Raw genomic sequence first — 23,333 nt, 5'->3', positions numbered from 1 at the left:
TTCATGCATATAGCTTTCATTTTCTTTTGAAAATTATTTTGTTTCTCTTTCCTTAAACAGCTTTATGAAGTATAAAATTAACATATAGTAAACATGTATTTAAAGTGTGCAGCTTGGAAGCCCTGGCTGGTGTAGCTCAGTGGATTGAGCACAGGCCTGCGAACCATAGGATCGGGGTTTGATTCCCAGTCAGGGCACAAGTCTAGGTTGCAGGCTGGTTCCCTGCAGGCCAGTTCCCAGCAGGGGCTGCCCAAAAGGCAACCATACATTGATGTTTCTCTCCCTCTCTCCTTCCCCTCTAAAGCTAAATAAATAAATAAAATCTTTAAAAAAAATAAATAAAGTGTGCAGCTTGGTAGATTTAGACATATGTATGCATGCACACATACCTATGAAACTGTTACTGCAATCAACATAGTGAACAAACCCATCACTCTCCAAAGTTTTATGTCCCCTTGCAATCCCTCCCTCGGCCCTTTTCTGTGCTCCTCTCCCACTCACAGAAAACATCTAATTTCCTTTCTGTCACTCTACATTAGTTTGCACTTTCTAGAATTTTCTATAAATAGAGTATATGTATACCATGTATTCTTTTATGTCAGGCTTCTCGCAGCATAGTTATTTTGAGGGTGACCCAGGTTGTTGTTGCAATATCTCATTCGATTTTATTATTGAACAGTATTTCTTTAGAAGGACATAGGGATATAATTTTGTATCTATTCACATGATAATGAGCATTTGGTTGTTTATGGTTTTGGTTGTTACAAATGAAGCTGCTCTGAGCATTCATGTATCAGTCTCTGAATGAAAATGTGCATTCTTTCCTCTCAGGTAAATACCTGGGAAAGGAATGGCAGGATCATACAGCAGGTATAGGTTTATCATTTTTTAAGAAACCACTAAAGTGTTTTCCAAAATGGTTGGACTGTTATATTTCCACCAGCAGTATCTGAGACTTACAGTTCCTTTATGTTCTTACCAATACTTGGTATGGTCACTTGTTTTAATTTTAGCCATTCTGATAGGTGTGTAATACTATCTCACTGTGGCTACAATTTAGTTTCCTGATGACTAATAGGGTGACATATTTTTATATACTTATTTACCATTTATACATCTTCTTTGGTAAAGTATCTGTTTAAATCTTCTGCCATTCAAAAATTTTCTTATTTTTAATTTTGAATACAAACACACACACACACATATTATATATAATCTGGATATAACTTGTATAATATATATATATTATATATATAATCTGGATACAAGTCCTTTATCACTATATGCATAGTAAATATTTTCTCCCAGTCTGTGGCTTATCATTCTCTTAACAGTGCCTTGGTCATGATATATTATCCTTTTGTATATATTGTTAGTTCCGAATTGGTTAAATTTTGTTTAGAATTTTTCTATCTATATTCATGAGGGATACTGGCCTGTAGTTTTCTTGTTATAATATTTTTGTATGGTTTGGTATCAGAGTAATACTGGTCTCATGGAATGAGTTAGATTCTCTTTTCTCTGCCATTTTATAGGTGAGTTTTGTGAAATTAGTACTATTTCTTCTTTAAATATTTGTAGAATTCAATAAAGAAGTTACCTGAGCCTGGGATTTTCACTGTGAGAAAGTTTCAACTATGAATTTAATTTCTGTAATAAGTATAGAAATTACTTTTTATAATTATTTCCTCAAGTTACCTGTTTTTTTTTAAAGATTTTATTTATTTATCTTTAGATGGGAAGGGAAGGAGAGAGGGAGAGAAATATCAATGTATGGTTGCCTCTCGTGAGTCCCCTGATGGGAACTGGCCTGCAACCCAGGCATGTGCCCTGACGGGGAATCGAACCGCGCTTGTGTGGTTCGCAGGCCCGCGCTCAATCCACTGAGCTATGCCAGCCAGCGCCAAGTTACCTGTTTTTTTTTATTGTGTTTGTGGTTTGTGTTTTTCAAGGAATTTGTCCATTTAACCTGTATATTGGCACAATCTGTTTATGACATCCCCTTACTGTTCTTTCGATAGCTGTAGCGTCTATGGCGATGGCACCTGACGCAGCTAACCTCTCATTCCTGACGTTATTGACCAGTGTCAATTTTTCCTGATTAGTCTGTTTGGAGATTTACCAATGGTATTGATATTCTCAGAGAACCATCTTTTGGTTTCATTAACTTTCTCTATTGTTTTTGTTTTCTGTTTTCCTGATTTCTACCCTCATAGTGTTATTTTCTTATTTCTGCTTTCTTTTTCCAGTCTCTTAAGGTGGAAACTGAGGTTAAGACCTTTCCCCTCTTCTATTATAGGCATTTAGTGCTATAAAATTTCCCCTAAGTACAGTTTTAATGGCATGCCACAAACTTTGACGTCTTCTGTTTTCATTTTTGTTCAGTTCATCATACTTTTAAATTTCCCCTTTGACTTCTACTTTAACCCATGAATTAAAGAAGTGTATAATATAGTTTCCAAACACTTGGGGATTTTCCGAAGATGTTTCTGTTATTGATCTCTAATTCAATTCTATTGTGGCCAGAGAACATATTTTGTGTGACTTGAATCTTTTTACATTTACCGAAACTCCTTTTATGTCACAGAAAACAGTCTGCCCTGGTGAATAAACTGCGTGCACTTGAAAAGCATCTATATTCTGCCTCTGTTGGGTGGAGTGTTCTACAAATAATAAGTTAATTTAATTAAAATGTCCATACTTCTATATCCTTACTGGTTTTCTACCTGTTCATTCTATTCATTATCAAGAGAGAAGTATTAACATTTCTGACTGTAATTATAGATTTGTCTATTTTTCCTTGTAGTTTCATTAGTTTTATGTATTTTTCAACGTTGTTACTAGATGCATACATGTTTAGGGTTACTGTGCCCTGTTGATGTACTGATCCCTTTAAATTATAAAACCTCCTTCTTTTCCCTTGGTAACTGTTACTTTAAAATCTACTCTGATAGCCCTGGCCAGGTGGTTCAGTGAGTTGGAGTGTTGTCCCATACAACGAAAGGCTGTGAGTTCAATCCCCATTGGGTCATGTATGGAAGGCAACCTATCCAGGTTTCTCTCTCACAGTGATGTCTCTCTCTCCCTCTCTCCCTCCCTCTCTCTCTCTCTCTTACTCTCTCTTTAAAATCAGAAAAATAACATATCCTTGGGTGAAGATTTTTAAAAATCTACTCTGATATTCATATAGCTACTCCAGTTTTATTTTTATTAGTTTTAGGATAGTGTATCTTTTTTCATTTTTCTTCTGAAGGTTTGATTGCCTTTGGGAAGCAAAAATACAGAAAGAGATGGAAGCAAAAGGTAAACTCACACTTCATTGCTTGGAAAAAGTATTGCAGGTTACCCTAAGGCCTTTAATAGAAGTGCTGGTTTATTTTTGTTCCTTTCCATCTTAAGATAAACTGAACTTTATTGCCTAGTAGAATATAAGACCCATAAAAATGTTCAAAAATGAACAGTTATATGTGTAAGTTATGAGGACAGTGTATTCATTTCCTGCGTGATCCTGTTCTAAAGACTTGTAAAATTAATTTTAAGAAAATCATGGCATTCTGGACATTACATTCATCCAGACACACTCCGCCATCAGCAACAGTTCTCTCGTGATTAATGGGGGAGGAGAAGGAAAATCAATAAAGCAGCACTGTAAATTAAAAGCTATGTTAAATGAGCATTCTTTCCCCCTTCACCAACTATGTAAAAAGATAAACAGAAACCTGGGTGACATGTGGGGTAACTACTGGAACAAGGGCCTTGGATGAGTCAAACACATCAGGCCATGCATAGCTTTCTAAAATAAATGTTTATATCATGATTTTAAATAGCATTTTCAGTGTGATACACTTCCTATAACATATAATTCACCATTGGGTAGTGCATAATTCAGTATATTCATCATGCAGCACAACCGTCGCCACCATTCAATTCCAGAACATTCTACCCTCTCAGTAAGAAACACGGCACTCATCAGCAGTTACTTTCGGGTTCCTTTTCTCCCAGCCGGAGAGAGCATTGATCTACTTCCTGTCTTTATAGATCTGCCTATTCTATTTACATGCCTTTTGTGTCCATCTTTTTTTACTTACAATGTTTTCAAGTACATGGTGAATTTAACCATATTCATCATTCAAAGATGCTTTACTTGACAACAGTAAAACCACTTGCTCAAAGTGGTAATAGATACGTGGAATAATTAGAAGACACTAGTTCCAGAAGTAATTTCTTCCCACTTTGACTTGTGAGGACTTTAGTCTTCCTTGTTGTACAGCATGGATATCAGGTGAGGTGATAGCAAAGCTCGCTCTTTATTTCTGTTACTCCAGGAATCTCAAAGGCACAGAGAGACACATACTGCTGTCTTTTGGGGAAAAAAAATAATTGTTGCAAAAAGTTAGATGTGAAAACTGTAGATCCTAACTTGATCTGCAGACAGGAAATTTGGGGTAGCTGCTGTCAATAATGCTTTGAGTTGATTACAAACTCAGGAAGTTAACACCAGTGTCCTAATCAGGGGAGAAATATGACAAAAGACATCCTGAGCTGTTTGTATCAGTGTGTTTCTCTCTACTGCAGAAAAGGGATAATGTAATCAGTGATTTCCTCTGTGACATCCTCCCTGATAAAAAGCTCTACACTTAAAAAAAAAAGGCTATTAGAACCCTGACAGTTCAGGGCTCTTGCTGGTTAGGAATCACCTCACAGGGCAAAGGGTCACCAGTTCAATTCCTGGTCAGGGAACATGCCTGGGTTACAGGCCTGGTCCCCTCCTGGCTGGGGTACATGTGGCAGAGGCAGTTGACCAATGGTTCTCTCTCACATCTATGTTTCTCTCCCTCTCTTTCTCTCTCCCTTCTTCTCTCTCTAAAAGATAAAGAAATACAATCTTTTCAGTAGAAATTTGCATATATATTAGCTATTCAGGGTTAGCACTCCATATCAAATATTTCCTGAATGAACAGTGGATGAATGGATGGGTGGCTAGGTGAATGGATGGAAGCCACTTGACTAAATGCTGATCTGGAAGTAAGAATAGAAAAGGCATGCTGAGTGTTCTTCTCCATCTCTTCTTCCAATGGTAGAATAAATATGAAATGTTAAAAATGGAAGGAACAGTGGTTTAGAAATGTTTGCTTTATTAAGTATGATACAAAACTAGGTACAGTACATTTAATATGCTGCTTTGTTGCAAAAATTAATCAGCACCAATTTATGGTTTAAATTATACAAAACTATACTGTTAATGAACATTTGCATATTCTTCTTGGCTGCATTAAAAATTTAAAAAACAGAAATGTAAATAAATGTCCTATGGTTCATTTTTACCACTCACCAGAAGAGATAAAATAATTATCATATGCTTTACAAGTTTATGTTTAGCAAATATATGCTGTATACACGCAGGTTTTTGTTAAAGACCAAACATCACAAGATTCTGAAAAGCTATACACAGTTGTGCTAGGCTGATGCCTTTGGGTGAAGTGGGTCTTTCCCCGAGTCGATGTTTAAGTGTGGAGAGGAGAGCCAGCCCTGGTGCTTGTCTTCTTAGCTACCACCAGTCACCACCTCTTCTTACTTAACCCTTCTCTCCTCCCTCCCCTGTCCTCTTCTGTGACCTCCCATTACCATCCTACCCTTGCATTATTTCCTTCCTTCCCACTGCAACCAGAACCTCAACGGCAACAGTGACCAACCAAGGCGGAGAGAACCATGATGGTCATTTACTTCTTCCCACCCACCCCTCCCACCTTGACCTCTGCCAGTGAAGCCAAGTCTTGAGAAAGAAATGAAGGTCATGATGAATATTAGCCAGCACCCACTCTTGCCTGAATTTTCATTTTTAGAGAGAGGGGAAGTGGGGGGAGAAAGAGAGGGAGAGAAACCTCGATGTGAGAAACATCGATTGGTGCCTTTCTTCCATCTGCACTGAAAGTAGGAGCTGAACCTGCGGCCCAGGCATGTGGGCATGTTTAATTTTTTGAAATTAAACCTGTTGACCTTTTGGTTTGCAGGATGACACCCAACCAACTCAGCCATACCAGCTGGAGCTTGCCTGAATTTTTATTTGTATCTTCTTTCAATTACTCCTATTTTACAACTTGATTATTGACTTCACAATCAGAAATACTTTTAAACATTATAGTCGTATTTCTGGTTGGTATAAAAAATCAAAACAGTCTCCTTGTGCTAACATTGCAATTACATTTAATATCACTGACCACTGTGGTTACATCATTGCATAATAACGTACACCGTGCCAAACAGGTTCTCCATAGCTGCTGTGGAGTTTCAGTTTTAAACAGTTAACATACTCCAGAGTTCCAGTAGGGAGAAGTGTCCCCTGAATCCCTCATTTCTCCAACTTTTACTGTCTCCTAGGATGTAATCCTTTAAGCATTCCTCCTATCTCTATCTGGCATCCCACCTTTCCCCATGGCAGAGGCCAGTGGATCAGAGGGGGTTGGAGCTGATACAAAGGATGGGTTTTTGCAGCTTTTGGTTAAACGCCAGAGACTGCTTGTGTCCCACAGGAGACATGCATGTACTGCCAGTGCAGAGCGCACCTGTGATGTTTAAGGTGAGGAGCCCCCCCCCCCGACTCCACTGTGATATTTAACTTTACTAAGAGATAGTGTGTCTGCACCTTATCCCAGCCTCTCTTGTAAATACCTCTACGAACCAAAATTGTGATAAATGAACAGACATATGTCATGTTTTATATCCAGAAACTTGACTAAGTTTCTTCAGTCTTTTTTAGCTGCATTCAAGGTATTACTGTAATAAAACCCGCACTGAACTATCGGTCTGCTCCGTCACCTCATTTTGACTCTGAAGTTACACTGGTGCGCGTACAGCAAATTACGTTTGGCACAACCATATTTTTTAATGATTCTGAAAAGAGAGAAATTTTGAGCAAATGTTTGAGATATAAATTTCTAATTTCCTATCATTAAGCCTTGATTTTAGAAGGGAGCTCTTGTAAGTCTGCAACATGTTTCACTGCTACAACAATGTTTCACTCAGCTAACATTATAAATTAATAAGGGACCTTTATATTAGAGAATCAAGTTAACATGGCATTTCTACAAATATTAAAAATTTAAGGGCTCTAAAAATTGTATCAAAATGCTTTCTGAGAATATAGGCTTTCAAGGGCTTTGTTTTCGGTATTATTTTTCCTTGTTCATCAGCATAGTTCATTGGGACACTTCTGAGACAGCAGTATTTTTCTTCCATATATTAACTATCATTTAAATATACTCTTTATTCCAAATATCCTTGAGAAATTCTAGTCAGTACTATAAACATGAAAAAATAGAAAGGCTCGTGTTACTTCAAATTTCTCATGACTCTGTAAGGCCAGGAGAATCTAATCATTAGCCTTGGCATGGCATGGTGCCAGCATTTTTACTGCGAAAGGAGATCTACTTCGTGAGTAGTGATCGGTAGGCCTCTGAAGCTCAGGTAGCCTCTGAATTCTTACCTGAACCAGAGCTGTGCAGACGAGCTTCCACTGGCAAGACTCTTCCATCTAAAGTTTTCCCTTTTCACCGCAGAGAATTCTCCTGACCCACAGCCTTTTATCTCAGGTCTCACATGTGAAAGGTCTCCAAAGGGATGAAGCAACACATCCCTTTGCAATTTAACCTTGATTTAACTAGTGTTAGCTTCACTTGCAATGAAGTATTAGAAGCTCCTGCAATACTGATTTCAGAATGGGCTCATTTCAGGTATTGGGATCAAAAACCCAAAGACCATGAAATTGGTGCTAAGATATGGAATGGGGTCGGGGGGATGGTCTCCTAGCATAAGCAAATCTTGCACCATATACCACATCAGGCATTTTTTCTGAAAAGTACTGAGATGCAAGAATTGCGTTTCTTCCTGCAGGAAATATTCATTTATCAGTCTTCCTGGAGCTGTTCATTTATGCTCCTTTTTTTACTAAATACAATCACTCATACACTATGACGAAAAAATATAGCAAGTCAGCCGTGACACTTTGTTTTCTATTGAACGATATGCACAAATCCTGTAAATAAATAGGTGAGCAATCCCACTGGGCACCTGTAGGCCAGTTACATTTAGAGTTTCCTGGAGCACACATAATTGTGAGGTTTGCCCTTCGTACAGTCCTTTGTCTGCCATTTTCCTTGTCCTTGAACCAAGACACAGTTCTTGCCAGGCTTTGGACGTTGAGCAGGCCCTCTCTTCCAGCTGGTGAAGGTGACAGTTTCCCCACCGATCCACTCCCAGTGGCCAGCATGCATTTTGTCATTCAAACCTAATGTGAGCCAAAAGAATGTGCCAAATGATTTTATTACATTTACACTTGGATATCAGATCAGTCTGTTGTTCTGAGCAAACATGGGCCTACAACGTGAAACATTTGGAATGGGACTGGGGGTCCCATGGGGCATGACTAAGCACATGAGGCTTTGGGGTGAGGCAGATCTGAACTTAAATCCTAGCTCCAGACTTGCTCACTGGGCATCTTTGGGCAGGTTGCTTAACCACTCTAAGTTTCAGTTTTCCCATCTATAAACTGGAATAAAAACAGTATACTAGGGCTGCTTAGAGAATGAAATAAGTTAATGCATGTGAAGCACTGGGCATATACCCATGTTTAATAACGGCAATTATTATTTATATTATCTTACAGGCAGAACTTCCAATGGCAAGGACACAGATACCTCTTGTCTATTGCCCTTCCTCCTCATTATTTCAATGTCTTGGTTCTCCTGTGTGGAAGTAGCTTCCTAAGTATTATTTTTAGTCTGGAGCCTAAGATCTTTTCAATCTGCAACAATCCCAAGAAAAAGCAGCTTTTCTCAACCTGCCTCTGGAGTTCCATTGTCAATTTTTGCAAATTACATTTTAATGTCGCAAAGCTCTTGCAATTTTTCTTGAAGAAGTTGTTCCTCCTCCTCACACTTTTTTTTATATGAGAAAGAAGAAGGAGGAAATGAGAAAAGGCTCCCCTAAAACAGCATGACCTGACATCTCCCAAACCAAATGTGACCATGAAAACAATCTCAGTTACACACAACCTTCTCCAACCGAGTCTCAGTCAGTATGTTTGGGTATAACAAAATGAAGTACTCCTGGTTAGGAATAACCTATCTTGTTCTAGATTATTTTCTTGAATTATTGATTGTATCATGCTATACCTAAGTACTTTGTGGGGATAGAGCCTTGAAATCAGTTGTTGTGGATATAAAGAAAACATCCCCTAGCCTTAACATAATACTCCCAGATGATTTCAGAATTTAGGGACTCACTGTGTAGGAAAGAGATCTTGAGAAGCCAAGAATAAGTTTGTTGGAGTTCCCCGAAATACAATACCTTTAAGTAGAGATGGTGAGTGGCTTGAAAAGGTTTGTATTATTGTTAAAATTGTAGGAAATATTAAAACTTCAGAAAACGGGATAAAACTAACACTACATATAATTCTCAACTGAAGGTTAAACTTTTCTAATTCTTTGACATTTTTTAATATATGTACACATATATGCTATACATTAATATAGAAATGTATATATATAACTCATGTATATAAATTTCTTTATTTTAAATTAGTTCCTGCTTCATCTGGTTGTACACTCTGCTTTTTTACTTAGTACCTTGCCACAAATGCATTACATACTTTATGTATAATGTTCATCCAATATGTATTTATTGAATATTAATAAACATGAGGCCTTTGTTCATGTCTTTTATACAGTGTTTGATGCTTTTGTAAAGTGCTAAACAATCAATATTCCTTCACATGGCTATACTATGACTTTTTGAACCATCCCCTATTGCTAACTATTTCTAACTTTTTACTTTTAGAAATACCATTTGTTGAATTCTTACCTATAGGTAAACCCTCATCTCTTATTATTTCTTTGAAACAGAAGTCTAAAAATTAAACTATTATGTAATTAAGAGTTTGAAAAGACCAACTGTCCAACCATTTATCGCCCCTCGCCGCTGCAAGCTGCGATCACGTAGCCCTCCACAGCGCGGAGCAGATACTCGCCTATCCAGAAGGGCTTGCTCCCACCGAAGTCCCAGAGCCACCGCATGTGCTGCCTGGACAGCACCGTCACTAGGCTGCCCAGGTGCCTGCAAGCAACGAACACAAAGGAGAGCAGAGCGTCAGTGACAAGGAGGAATTCAAAGTCTCTGCAGACACACGCATAACAGACATCAAACTCAGTTTAAAATAGAAAAAAAGTACATATGCAGTAAAAAACTTACCAAGATTTTAATACTTTTTTTTTTAATTTAGTGAGTATCTGCAGGGTAAGGTAAGTGCCTAACAAAGAAAGGAACATTTTATCATACTATCTGGGCGTTACACCACAAATTCATAGGTTTTACATATATTTTTTAGAAAATCAGCAATTGCTTACTTATAAAGATTAATTGTTTAATGTCAAAATACTACTCCTCTTATAGGAGGTTTATCTCTAAATGGTATAAATTTGGCAATTATCCAGTTAATTTGTTCCATAAGGTCACCCAAACAATGCAGATGAACTTACTGGAGGCCTGCATGTTGAGCCTGGCGTGTTGAATCAAACACCCTGATAATTGTGGTCCTTGATCGTACTCAGTGAGACAGGCATGGCCTCACTGTCACACTTTCACATGTTGTATAGAAGTTACAGCATTTGTTCTTAAAAACACAAATACCCCCCTCCCTTGCTTACAACAGATCTGTTTTGGTTGTAAGTTTAAGGTATATGGCAGAATGACTTGACTCACATGTACTGTGAAATGATTACCACAATAGGTTAACATTATCATTTCCTAAAGATACCAGGAGAGAAAAAACTTTTCTGTGTGATGAGAACTCTCTTAACAACTTTCGACTATGCCACAGAGCATTGTTAAGGACAGTCATTATGCATTACATTCCCAAGTTCTTACAAGCGGAAGTTTGTACATTCTGACAACCTTTACCCAATCCCCCCACCCCACATCCCCACCCATGGTAACCAAAAATCTGATCTCTTTTCCTATGATTTTTGTTTTTGTTTTCCAGATTCCCCATAAAGTGAAATCATATAATACTTGTCTTCCTCTGTATGACTTAATGCCCTCAAAATTTATCCATATTGTCACAAATGACAAGATGTCTTTCTTTTTTACGGCTGAATATTATTTCATTGTACATATGTACCACCGCTTCTTTATCCATTCGCCCGGCAATGAACACGTACATTGTTTCAATGTATTGGCTACTATGAACACGAGGGTCAGATGTCCCTTCAATATGGTGTTTTCATTCCCCCCAGATATATTCGCATAAGTGGGGTTGATGGATTGTATGGTAGCTCTACTTTTAATTTCTTGAGGAGCTTCCATACTGCTTCCCACAGTGGTGGCAGCCATTTACAATCCCAGTAAGAACGCACAAGGGTTTCCTTTTCTCCGTATCCTCGCCAGAATTTATCTCTTATCTTTCTGATGATAGACATTCTAACTGGCATGATAATTCCTTAGGAATTATTTTAGCAGCAAACTGAATTATTCCTATAAGCAATACTCAATTGTGTCTAATTTTCAGCAGGGCTCATTAAAAGCTCTTTAAAAATGCTTCAAGTAGAAAGCTATAATTATTTTCTTATTTTTTTTAGAACAGAAAGTTTCCAACAAGAAACAAAGTCACCATGATCTTCTTGTATGATTAATATTTTCAAAAATAGAAAACAAAATTAATAGTACTTGTATAAGTTTAGAAAACTGTTAAATTTAATTTCATTAATTTTGCCTATGTCTTTCCAAACTTCAGATCTATTTCTTTGCTTTTCCAGATCACATATAGTGAATGTAATTCATTCATTTCTTAATGTTTTTCCCCCCAGAGTAATAGCAGTTTACCGTTCTATAATGCACTGGCACGTCTAGGCCTTCTGAGACATCAAAGGCTCTGTACTCCTTTTCCAAATAGCCTTAGGCTACTGTAGCTGAGTTTTGTGCCTCGTCTCTGGTGTCATTATTTACTGTCAGCTCCTGTCTGACAGTCCAGCTGATATGACAACAGACCTGGTCCCCAACCCCTCACATCCAATATGGTCATTCTAATGTGCTGAGGGTTAGAACACAGAATATCATGTGTTTGAAATACAGACCAAGGGAAGGCTCCAGGGACTTCCCTAGTCTGTATGGTGTACTGGGGAGAGCGTGGGGGACCTGGCTTCCACCTTGTGCTCAGCCGCTTCTGCCCTTATAGATGTAACGTCAGCCTCATCTCATCATCAGGAAGTAGCAGGTTTTATTTAACATCTCCTTCTGCTTTAAGATTTTTAAACTATTTTTGAAAGAGACTATAAAATCCATTTTAGTTGGTCAAGTGCTAGTTTAATTCCCTTTTTGATTCTCAGGAAGCAAAACACAACAGATCAAGATGGGAAAATAGCTTAGTTTAGGATAGGTAAAATATGAGACTACAGTTATAAAAAATAGGCGTTTTTGTGTTGATTTATAAAAATATATCTATCATGCTCATATACGTATAAGGTATGATAGTTATTGGATATGCAGATATGAATATAGAGAGAAGGAAAAATAAAATACAGAGACATCCATGCAAAAAAATCTTTTGACAGCTTTGAAATTTTAAGTCATTCAAAGTGTAATATTTAAAAGAGAAGCCTTAATGTTTCTAGTTACAGAAATGCACATCTACTTTTTGAAACTTTCTGAATAAGGATAGATATATTTCAGAGTCACTGTTTAAGGACAGGTCAGCAGGGGTTCCAGACGCTCCTGTGAGAAAAAAAATGGCTTCAAAGATAATGATCTATAATAATAGAATTATCAAATGTACAGTGACAACCTAAGGAAGTGAGCAGATGAGATTACAATATGTAAATTCAAGAAATACCCAATCTAGCAGTCTGGCTCCTCTGGGTTAGAAAAATAATAAAATGCCAATGGGGAGGAAAGGAGATTGGAGATAAAGACTGACTCGAGCTAGTGATCTCATTAGGGACCAGGGATAAAGTAAAAGTTGCCGCCCCTGAAACCCAGGTGCAGTAAATGACCATCTATACAGGAACTACAAGCAGTGAGGGAGCCCAGAGGAAACAGCCCAGAGTTGAGGAATGGTTCCTGAGGCCAGATCAAAGATGTACCAGGTGCATATTAATTCTAATTACAGAATCTAAACCATCTCATAAACATATTTCATAAGAAAGTAAACATCCAGGTTATAAAATGTTGAAACTATAAATTTTTATATCACAGAAAGAATTGATAATTCCCAGAGGAATACCCATTTTCAAGTCATAAGGGTTGGAGAAAAAGAGAACAAAATGAGCTGGAAAAATAATGGGTGAAGGGAAGCGAGGTGGTCCATAGGATGGATGAAAACAGGCTGAATGATAAGGGAGAAATTGGGGCTCAGAGGAAAATTGTCCAAGGAGGTGCCTTTGCATGCCAAAAATATTCCTCTAAAAATGACTAATGCAAAAGAATGTGGAGATCTTTTATTTTTTCTTTTAGTTTGCTTTTTATCTGCTGCTGGACAGTTTCCGAAATGCCTGCAACCAGTATCAACTATTGTTGGAGTACTCATTCTCATTGTTCTTCTGAAATACAATACTGAAGTATCATACCAATGAAATCAGATAAAATATTCATACCCGTTCTTTCCATTAAAGTTTTCAAGTTAGAAACTTCTTACAATATTTTAAAAATCTCATACCATATATATTTTCTTTGCCTCTCTTATATACACTGGAAAACTATAAAAATGGTACTTGATAGATGTTTTAATTTCTGGACCAATATGGTGAATAGACAATGTATCACTGGAAAATATTTATATTACTGATAAATACATAATTAGTCACTTTATAAAATATGATGAAAAACTCCAATTGCTCCAAAAACCTTCTCATTTCTCACTTTTACATCTAAAAAGAAGTCACAGTTCCAGCTTAAAACAATTCCGAGACCAGTTTATGAAAATACCCTCAAAACATATGAACAAATTAGTTCTGACCCTGCTTATTTCAGGTCTGGCTTGCTAGATATGATCACTAGTCTCAGGCCTTCAATTAGTAGGAGAGAGGGGAATTTGACATTTTTATAATAGCTTATTTTAGAACAAAATATCTACTCATTTATACTATTTTTAAATATTATCTATGCTTTTGTAGTTAAAATCAACAAATATTACTTGTAACTCTTATTATTATTACACTTAGGTCCAGAGACCTTTTTTCATTTTTACGTTTTTCTCTTTTTTTCCTTTTTATTGAATTTATTGGAGTGACGCTGATTAACAAAATTACACAGGTTTCAGGTGCACAGTTCTCCAGTGCAAACACTGTGTAGTGTGTTCACCGCCCCAAGTCAAGTCCCCTTCCATCACCATTTGCCCTCCCTTTACCCTCCTCCCCCAACTCCCACTTCCCTGGACAATTACCACACTGTTGTCCACGTCATGATTTTTTTTTTTTTGCTCAATCCCTCCCTCGACCGAGGCCCCCAACCCACACCCCCACCCGCCACTGTCAGCTGTCAGCTTGCTCTCTATGCGTCTCTATTTTTCCCTTCTTAGTCCATTTTTTAATTGAACATATATAGTAAGACATCAACTCAATGAAAGCTAAATTTTGTAATTTAAATTCAGTGACTTTATATTCTTCATAGAGCTTGGTGGGAAGGGTTATGTGGGAGAAAATTATTAGGACTGTATGACAACTTTACTGATGAAAACTGTAGGGTTTAAGGACTTTTAAAGAGTCCTTAAATGTCTGTATCTCTGAAGCACATTGATGATATTGGGTTGTGGGGTCAATACCAGGGGACAGTACTTAAGATTGTGACCTGCTCAGCAGTAAGTACTCAAATAAATAATTATTGGATGAATGAGTCTATCATCTCAGAACTTGATCATACCTCAGGTTTGCCCCAACAGGTTATTTTGATTCTAACCCAAAGGAAACTTCAGATTCGTAATTTAATGTAAAAATCCCAATACATCTTTGCTATGAAACATACAAAAGTATTACACATAGTTTTGAAAAACTGTTTTAGGTTAGCCTAACACAAAGTTAAAATGAGCATCCTTGTCAGTATACCTGAGATGAGAGATCCCCAAGTATAGTACAAAAATTATGTCCTCTCTCTCATTTATTAGCTCAGCATCCATAGCTCGTATAACCATAAGCAAGGGATTTTGCTTCCCCGAATGTCTTTGTAGTTATCTGTAAAATGTTGATAATAGCACCTGCTTTTCTCACCAAAGTTATGGGAGGACCATATAAGCTAGTAAATGTGAAAGAATTCTATAAACTAGAACATGTAATATACAGGAAAGTGTTACTGGCAAAGAGGCTTGTAGAACTAGGTCAGGCTAGGGTAAAAGGGTCATGGGGTCAAGGTGCTTCCAACCAGGTTGTAGATGAAATCTTAGATCAAATGCTTGTGGAAGTAGCTCGGGTTTTCAATTAATTTGGGCCTTAATTGTATTACAGGGTAAATGAATTGTAGAATAGTAATAGGTATATGAAAAAAACCCTTTGTAACTAGTCTTACTCACCATGAAAATCCAGCTGCAATTAGATGGATTGATAAAATAAAACAGAGATATTGAACGGCAAATACAGAGCTGTCAACATGAAGTTAACAACAACATGTGAAGTTGTCAGCATCAACAATATTACTATGAGTTGTCATAGAAATGATTTTTGACACCAAAGAGCAAGAAGATGACAGTCTCAGAAGAAAGAATAGTTCTTCTAAGAAAAGACACTTGGTGACCGTACCAACATGGATGAACAGATAGAAAGATATCACTTGACGCATGGCGTACCTCTTTTTCTCATAACATTAAGAAGCAAGTAAAGCCTCATTAAGGCCACTGGAGTTCCTTGCACTGTTATATAAAACCACTGGGAGATGAACAGTGAGGCTGCCTCCACACCTGAAGTTTGGGGTTCCGTTTCTCTGCTCATCATACTTCACCACTAAATCCCAGCAGAAACTGCATTTCTGCACTTGCCCTCGTTTTTGTCAGTAGAGACACCATATCTTTCCCTCTGTAGCATGTTGTAATCTTGTCCTTACTAATCCAGAGTTCTGACTCCATATCAAAGTATTTCCTTAAGAAGGAAAAATACCCATTCCACTATTTTTAAGACAAACATTAAAATAGGACATCTGGACCCTGGACCACCAGAAAGATGAACATGCAGGTCCTACAGAAAGTAAGCCTGGAACGTCGCTATAGGCAAAAATGACAAAACTAAAGACCTACTTCGAGCACATCATGAGAGGACAGGGTTCTTTGGAAAGACAGTAATGCTGATTAAAATGAAGGGCAGCAAGAAAGGATGAAGACCAAATAGGAGATGGGTTGACTCCATAACGAAGCCATGTGCACGAGTCCACAGGTGCTGAACCGGGTTGCTGAGGACAGGGTATTGCAGACATCACTCATTTGTAGCCACTAGGAGCCAGAGCCCAGCTCAACATCAGGTAACAACAGGGACATTGGGTTATTTGGGTGGGAAAATGCCTTAATTGTTGTTTAATATATACTATTATGGGAATACATGTATTTAAACAAGGAATATCAATAGGATTTTTAAAAAATTAACTTATTTTGCCCTGGCTGGTGTGGCTCAGTGGATTGAGTGCTGCCCTGTGAACCAAAGGGCCGCTGGTTTGATTCCCAGTCAGGGCACATGCCTGGGTTGTGGGCCAGGTTCCCAGTAGGGGGTACATGAGAGGCAACTACACATTGGTGTTTCTCTTCCCTTCTTTCTCCTTCCCTTCCCCCATTCCTAAAAACAAATAAGTTAAAATTTTACTTATTTTATGCCACCAACTTATCGACAAAGACATGAAAGCCACTGACTAACCTCTATGTTACCTTTACTTATATTTAGGACATGAAATACATCAGTGAAGTAAGGCGTGGTTAATTTGATCAGTTTTTAAATATATTTATAAAATATCCTGTTAGCTTTTTAAAAATCTAGGTATGATTTCCACACATTAAAATTCATACATTGTACCTTATTCAACCTGATTAATTTTGACAATGGTATATATCCATCGAATGACTACCCAAAGCATCATCTGTTTTCCAGTCACCCCACAATTCCTGCCACATATAACTAGTTTTTATTTCCAATACCAACCAATAGATTAGTATTTTTTCTATTTACTTAAGTGAATCATATAATACATATTCTTTTATGTTGAGTTGCTTCCTCTCTATTAATGTTTTTGAGATTTATCTATATCACTAGAAGTTTTAGAAGTTCATTCTGCTTGACTGTTTAAAAAATAATTTATCAAAACAGTTATTTACAGTATTCTCTTTTGATGGAGAAAATATAAAGAACTCCTATAAATCAAGAAAAAAGATAAATGACCCAAACTATTATTATAAAAAGGATCTTTTATAAGAAATTGTTGTGAATGTCTTTTTATGTTAACTTGTATTTTTATTTCTCTTGGGTAAATTCTTAGGAACAGAATTGCTAGATCACAGGATAGATTCACGTAAGTTTTAAAGAACCTGCCAGACAGTTCAGCCACCAACAAAACCTTAAAATTCCATTTGCTCTACAACACATGGTATTGTCTGTCTTCATGATTTTTAGCTCTTCTAGTGGGTGTGAAGATGTGTTTTATTATGATTTTTATCTACATTTTTCCAATGCCCAGCGGTGGTGAGCACTTTTTTCAAGTACCTAATGACCAATGGTATATTTTCTCTTGTGAAATCTCCAAGTCATTTTTCTTAAAGCAGGTTGCCTTTTTTGCACCTGAATTATAGGAGTTGCTATTATCAAGATTTGAGATCCTTATCAGATATACTCTTGAGATTAGTTTTTTTTGAAGATGGCTTGCCTGCTCATTTCTTTTTACCAGTGTTTTTAGAGAGCATGTCTTTTTAGATTCGATAACATGCCAGATCTGGCGGGTACCCAGCAGGGAGCTCTCTGGTCTCAATGTCCAGCCATCAGATGTATTAGTCTAATTATATTGTTTTGGATGCTATCCAGGTGGGCAAAAAAGGAGGGTCAGGGATGCTTATGATTTTTAAAGTCCTTCTAAACTAGATAAATTTTGTTGTCATTATTTGACAGCAAGTCACCCTTCTTTGAGTGTTCCATTACCCAATGGCCCTTTGTCCACTTTGTTTCATAATCTTCAATGTTCCTTATATGGTCATAGGTCTGAAGTTAAACAACCCCTCATTGCTTACATGCTTTTAAATTAACAAGCAGAATTTTTTATTAATTAAAAAATGCTAGAACCTGCAATGCTGCTAACTCAGAAAAGCTCTTTCTGACTTTCTCCAAAAGACTGAGATAGAAAAGATTGAGAATAGAAATGTGGCAAGGATACATTTTTACCCTAAAAAAAGCTAAGTCAAAGGTCAGCCCCAACCCATCCTGAACTACAGAACTCTCTCTGGGTTCTTAAAACAAAGCCAGATAGGTCGGTGTTAGACACTCAACGCCTGATTGAGTGAAGCAACCCGGTAACAGTTCCACGAGAAAACAAGAGGGCCACAGACGAAATGCCCGTGAAATGTGAAACAAGGTCTCTTACTGGTCCCGGCAAGCTCTGGCGGCTGTGTTCCATGTGCCTTTCTGCTCTGTGATCAAGGCGTGGCAGTAGCCGGAGTGACGGTGCCACCCGGCCGGACAGGACTTGTCTTCCGCCTCCTGAAAAACAGGTGGCAGTGTTCGCATCATAATGGTCTTTACAATCTGGAGTCTGTTCTCAGCATAAAGTCCCTTCAATTGAACAGAGTAGTCCTGTCACCAGAAAGGAGGTCAGCCTGAATCTCAACTCTCCACCTTCAGAAACTCAATGGCTTCTTACAGAAAACTACTAAAGTTAGCAGTTTCAATTTTATACCTTTGACATCCTGATCATTAAGTAAATGTATTAAACTGTATTGATAAAACAGTACTTCTGTACTTCTTAAACTGTATTGATAAAACAAATGTATTCTCTTTTTCTTAAATTGTAAAACTGTACTGATAGAACTAATGTACATTGTGATTTCTTAAGTGCCACTCGGGCCACTGTTTTCTGTATCTCCTTCAGTGTAGTAAGAGCAGGCAGACATCACACGAGTTGACAGGGCATTCCCTCCTTCTAACCTTAACACAACGTTCACTGCGAGTAAAGGTATTTGGCTGCTCGGCCTGTGTCCCACCTCGGTTTGGGGGCTCCAAGTTTTCCAGGCAACCCCATCGCACTTATACAGCTTTTGGAGGCTTTCTTCGAAATGGAAGAGTCCCTTCAGTTCCAGGGTGCAGTTCTTTGGAAATGAGGACAAATGGCTCTATGGGAAACAAAGGCCGTGGGAATGTGATTTAATGTACATTGATCATATCCCCACTTCATGTACTCAGCTGATGAGTAGCATTTGTGTTGAGTAAACAATCCCCAAGTTTGAAAGCTGTGTTATGGCTCAGGAAACAGCTTGTTGCAAGGTGAAAAGGAAGCAAAAACGTTTTCCTACCTGTCTGGGGAAGTGTGAGTTGGCTGTGGATTCCACCTCATCTGCCGGAGGCAGTGCTGCCCCTTCGATTGCTGTCCCTAGCTGACTAGCGCCGGGCGCTTTGGCCCTCCTTTTGTGCCCTGGGGACCTGTCCTCCTGCAGTGGCAGGGAAACCATTCCATGATACTGAGGAAATCGATAAACGACAATAAGGAAAAAACAAACGACAAGATAGCAAACAAAAACATTTGTTGTAAAAATGAGCAATTGAAAAACTGGATAAAGACAAAAAAGGTTTTTTTTTTCCTGCTCACCCAAGCCTCTAAAACAAATTTCAGAACAGAAATTTATAAAAGATACAAAAAAAATTGATTCACCGTTTTGCATCCATGAACACAAGAAATGTAGCAATTCTCTCAGACTATGCTTACTTTATAGATGATGTCTGCTCCATTTCTATAAACAGAGGATGGATAAACCTGAAATCAAAAATATGAGCAAAATATGAACAAAAGTGGCTTGAATAATAATTAGCAATAGGTTAAAACTTTTCCAGTAAAATCTTGTTAATATTAAAAAAATTTAATGTGTTTCTCAAGATTTTCCTGTCCAAATCATTGGAATTTTAAAAACACTGCACCAATCCCAGCTTATCAATGTTGATTCATACAGTTGTAGCCCCAGGTAGGGAGAAAAGATACCCTTATTCTGTTGGTACACCTAGAGGGCACACCTGTCCAAATACACAAACATATACACTCATGAGTGTGTGCCAGGTTGAAATGCTGGGCTAATGCAGTCAAAGCCATGGTCTCCACACCCACGTAGGTGGCTTATTTAATCTCATTCTATTCCAGGGTCACAGGTCATTCCCTCTCTGTCTTGATTACAAGAGGAACCAAAGCCGAAATTATATGGATGAGCCAGTGTGTCTATCGCCTCAATTAGTACAATTAATGACGTGGGACAGCATTAGGATACCTGCACACAAAAGGCACTGCATGATTGTGCAAGGAACTATGGCCCCCACTCACTATAGCAATCAAAATAGTTTCTTCAGTGCTTAGGAATACTCATTAATATCTTTTGATCCTTTTAATATGTTCTCCACACACCAAATGCCAAGCAGTCCCCATCCTTACTGTTTTGCCACTCCCTCGGGTCCTAAGCTTCAGTCCATAAAGATCTGCAGAATCAAGGCCCCGTGGGATGTCTGCCCTGGTGACTGCAGGCCTCTCGGAAGATAGAAGAGGTCTTCTTTCCAGACGAAAAGAACCAGAAATGGTGGGGAAGGAAGACAGCGGGTGCCAAATGACCTTCTTCCGTGCTCTGTGCTTGTTGGGGTTGAAGGAATGTGGACGACGGCACCGTCCTGGAGGCACGCAAGATGGCAGGTCAGTCCCTGCGTTTTGCACTCACAGATAAGTGTTGACATCAACACAGCCCCTGCAGCAGCTTGTCATGAAACTTAGGCAAATGGTTTTCCCACCAGATGTTGCCTTTTAGCCATTTGCCAGAAACTCCTTTACTCTTCAGCAGTTCCCATCACAGAAAGCTGTGCCCCTCTGCACATCTGCAGTCATGAAACTGATGTCACAAACCACAAACAAGAACCATTGTCATGACTGTACAGTACACTTACACCACAACCAGCCTCACTGCTGTTCCTGTTATAATGCTCCTCAACATACCAGGCTCAGGCCCTGGTCAGGCACCACTACCAAGTGATTGTCCTTGCCCCAGTCTCCTCGAGGTAGAAACTGGAATTGTTTGTAGATATCAATGAAATCAAGTAACAGCTATAGAAATTAGCCTTCAACTGCTACAGAGCAAAGATCCAGTAAATCTTACTGGAGCTACTCCTACTGGAAACACAGTCAATTAGTATGAAAAGAATCGAAACCCAGCACTCACATCTGGGTACTTAATACTTCATTTGTAAAGTGTGTACTTCATTTAGTTCATACACTTAATGTGACCAGCAAATGCTACTGGAAAAGAAATGAACTTGGTGCAGAAAGGAGGTGGGGAGAAATGTTGTGGAAATACGAGTACTATAAAAGAAAGATGATAGCGTATATTTTTATTATAGGATGAGAAAGAGGAGATAATAGATTTCAAAGAAAGAAAATATACGAACCATCGGGCATGACAGTTATAAAAACAGCAGATTAAGAGCTAGCATGCTTACTGAACAGTCGTCAAATGCTAAATGGACAAATGAGAAGGTATTTGGCAGGGGAAAAATCAAGAGCACCAAAGACTTTGGCTGGTCTTTGTTCCGTTTGATTCACAGGTTGTTCCTTAGCATACACTGTCCAGGACCCGTTGGGCCCTGCAGCCCAAGGTTATTCATTAATGTTCTCCAGCTGCTCCTGGATCCCCCAGCCAGCTCCATCGTTCACATCTTTTTTTCTCCCATTCCTTCCTTTTTTAGACCTTTCCTGGTCACACTCCAGTGGGGGCTCAGATTTTAGGCATGAAGAGCTCTTTAACAGAGGAAGATAATTACAGCCCTGCGGACTCTGGGGGAAAATAATTGTCCATAGATTCTCACCAACACTGTTTCCCCCTTGGTGAGAACAACAAACGGGTAGGAAAAAAACTAACTGCGCCACTGACTTGTTGCTTTTCTGAAAGGACAGTTCTTAGCGGGAGGAAAACCGCATGAAGCAGAAACCAGAATAAAGGGCCTACGTGGTGACGAGGTTGCTTTCTTGACAAGAAATTAAGCGTTTTGATGTGAAGGCATTATCAAGCACATTGGCTGTTGAAAGCAAGCAGCTACAGCACTAGGACCGCTTCTGATTTCAAGATGAGGATCAAAAGAATACCTCCTTTTGAGTCCAAAATTTTCACTGCGGCTTTTGTCTTTGTGCCAAGAACTGCATTCACCGGGGAGTTCAGAATTACTTCAAAGGCCTCATCATCTTCCTCTAATCCGTCATAGGTAATTGCTATATTCCACATCTTAGTTGACATTCCTACAAGAAGTAAACATTTTAATTACTCTTTAATTGCTATTTCAATCACCTAGGTGTCAGAGAAATATATTAATTAACATGTCTACAGCTTGACTGCAGTAGCCTGAGTGAGCTATTGTACTGCTACCGGCTCACTGAGGTCCTGCTGTTCTCCCAAATAATATTAAAAGACCACATTTGTTCCTGGACAATGATTTCATTTAAATGCAAGCACTGTAACAAAAAGTAAGCTGCATTTTGCAAGGGATGAACAAAAAAATGGTTAGTAGATGAGATCCAAGATTTATTTTTTTCCCAACCTGCCCCTTCTCTACTGAAGAGTAAATAAGCACTGCAATCTTGAAAGTGTACTAGTTTCAGAACTCTTACGAGGTTGGTACAGACAGAAGTGATTACTGGATGATACTTCGTGCTATTCGTGGAACCCTTGAAATGATTGATTTCTAAAGACAGCTGCCTCCATTGGCTGCCCCAGTTCCTGAGATCTTTTCCAGCCTGCAAACGCTTTTGCTGATGATGTAATACTCAGTAGTTTGATATCCCCCTAGAGAGAACTTATGGGCTGGGAGTTCCAGAAATAGACTGAGCCGATTTGTTGTCATTGTTGTTTTCTTTCTGTCTGCCTCTGCTGCTGGAGTTACAATCAGGCTTGGTTTACGTAACTTTGTGAACTTAATACTAAACAGTTTTGACGTTTTGAACATATCCCCGGCCTATCCTATCAGCATGAAGATGGGATGCAAAGCAGCCCCCAAACACAGAATATTAAAGCTGGAAGAAACTTCTGATGTTGTATAATCCTGACCAGTTTCCATGACGTGGATGCCAGGACGTCCTCCTGAGTTTATTTAGAAGGCAAGTGGTGG

General features: G+C 38.4%; 1 protein-coding gene across 7 annotated transcripts in view; it reads right to left on the bottom strand.

The window, feature by feature from the left end:
• Positions 1-6,042: 6,042 nt before the first annotated feature.
• The window catches only part of FREM1 (FRAS1 related extracellular matrix 1), a 178,701-nt gene continuing 161,410 nt past the window's right edge, over positions 6,043-23,333 (bottom strand). For all 7 annotated transcript variants that reach the window (XM_037061941.1, XM_037061939.1, XM_037061942.1 and 4 more), the window contains 8 exons: positions 22,318-22,467; positions 20,626-20,855; positions 19,915-19,962; positions 19,505-19,669; positions 19,196-19,324; positions 18,580-18,695; positions 10,025-10,110; positions 6,043-8,284 (listed from right to left, as the gene is read on the bottom strand). In XM_037061941.1, the coding sequence (XP_036917836.1) occupies positions 8,085-8,284; positions 10,025-10,110; positions 18,580-18,695; positions 19,196-19,324; positions 19,505-19,669; positions 19,915-19,962; positions 20,626-20,855; positions 22,318-22,467 (1,124 nt within the window). In that variant the 3' untranslated portion in view covers positions 6,043-8,084. The remainder of the gene's footprint in view (positions 8,285-10,024; positions 10,111-18,579; positions 18,696-19,195; positions 19,325-19,504; positions 19,670-19,914; positions 19,963-20,625; positions 20,856-22,317; positions 22,468-23,333) is intronic.

This window comes from Sturnira hondurensis, unplaced genomic scaffold (assembly GCF_014824575.4).
Source record: "Sturnira hondurensis isolate 20B ecotype Veracruz unplaced genomic scaffold, ASM1482457v3 Scaffold0013559, whole genome shotgun sequence".
Classification (NCBI taxonomy): Eukaryota; Metazoa; Chordata; class Mammalia; order Chiroptera; family Phyllostomidae; genus Sturnira; species Sturnira hondurensis.
Note: the sequence above shows the minus strand (reverse complement) of the source record. Positions and strands in the feature narration are given on the sequence as shown.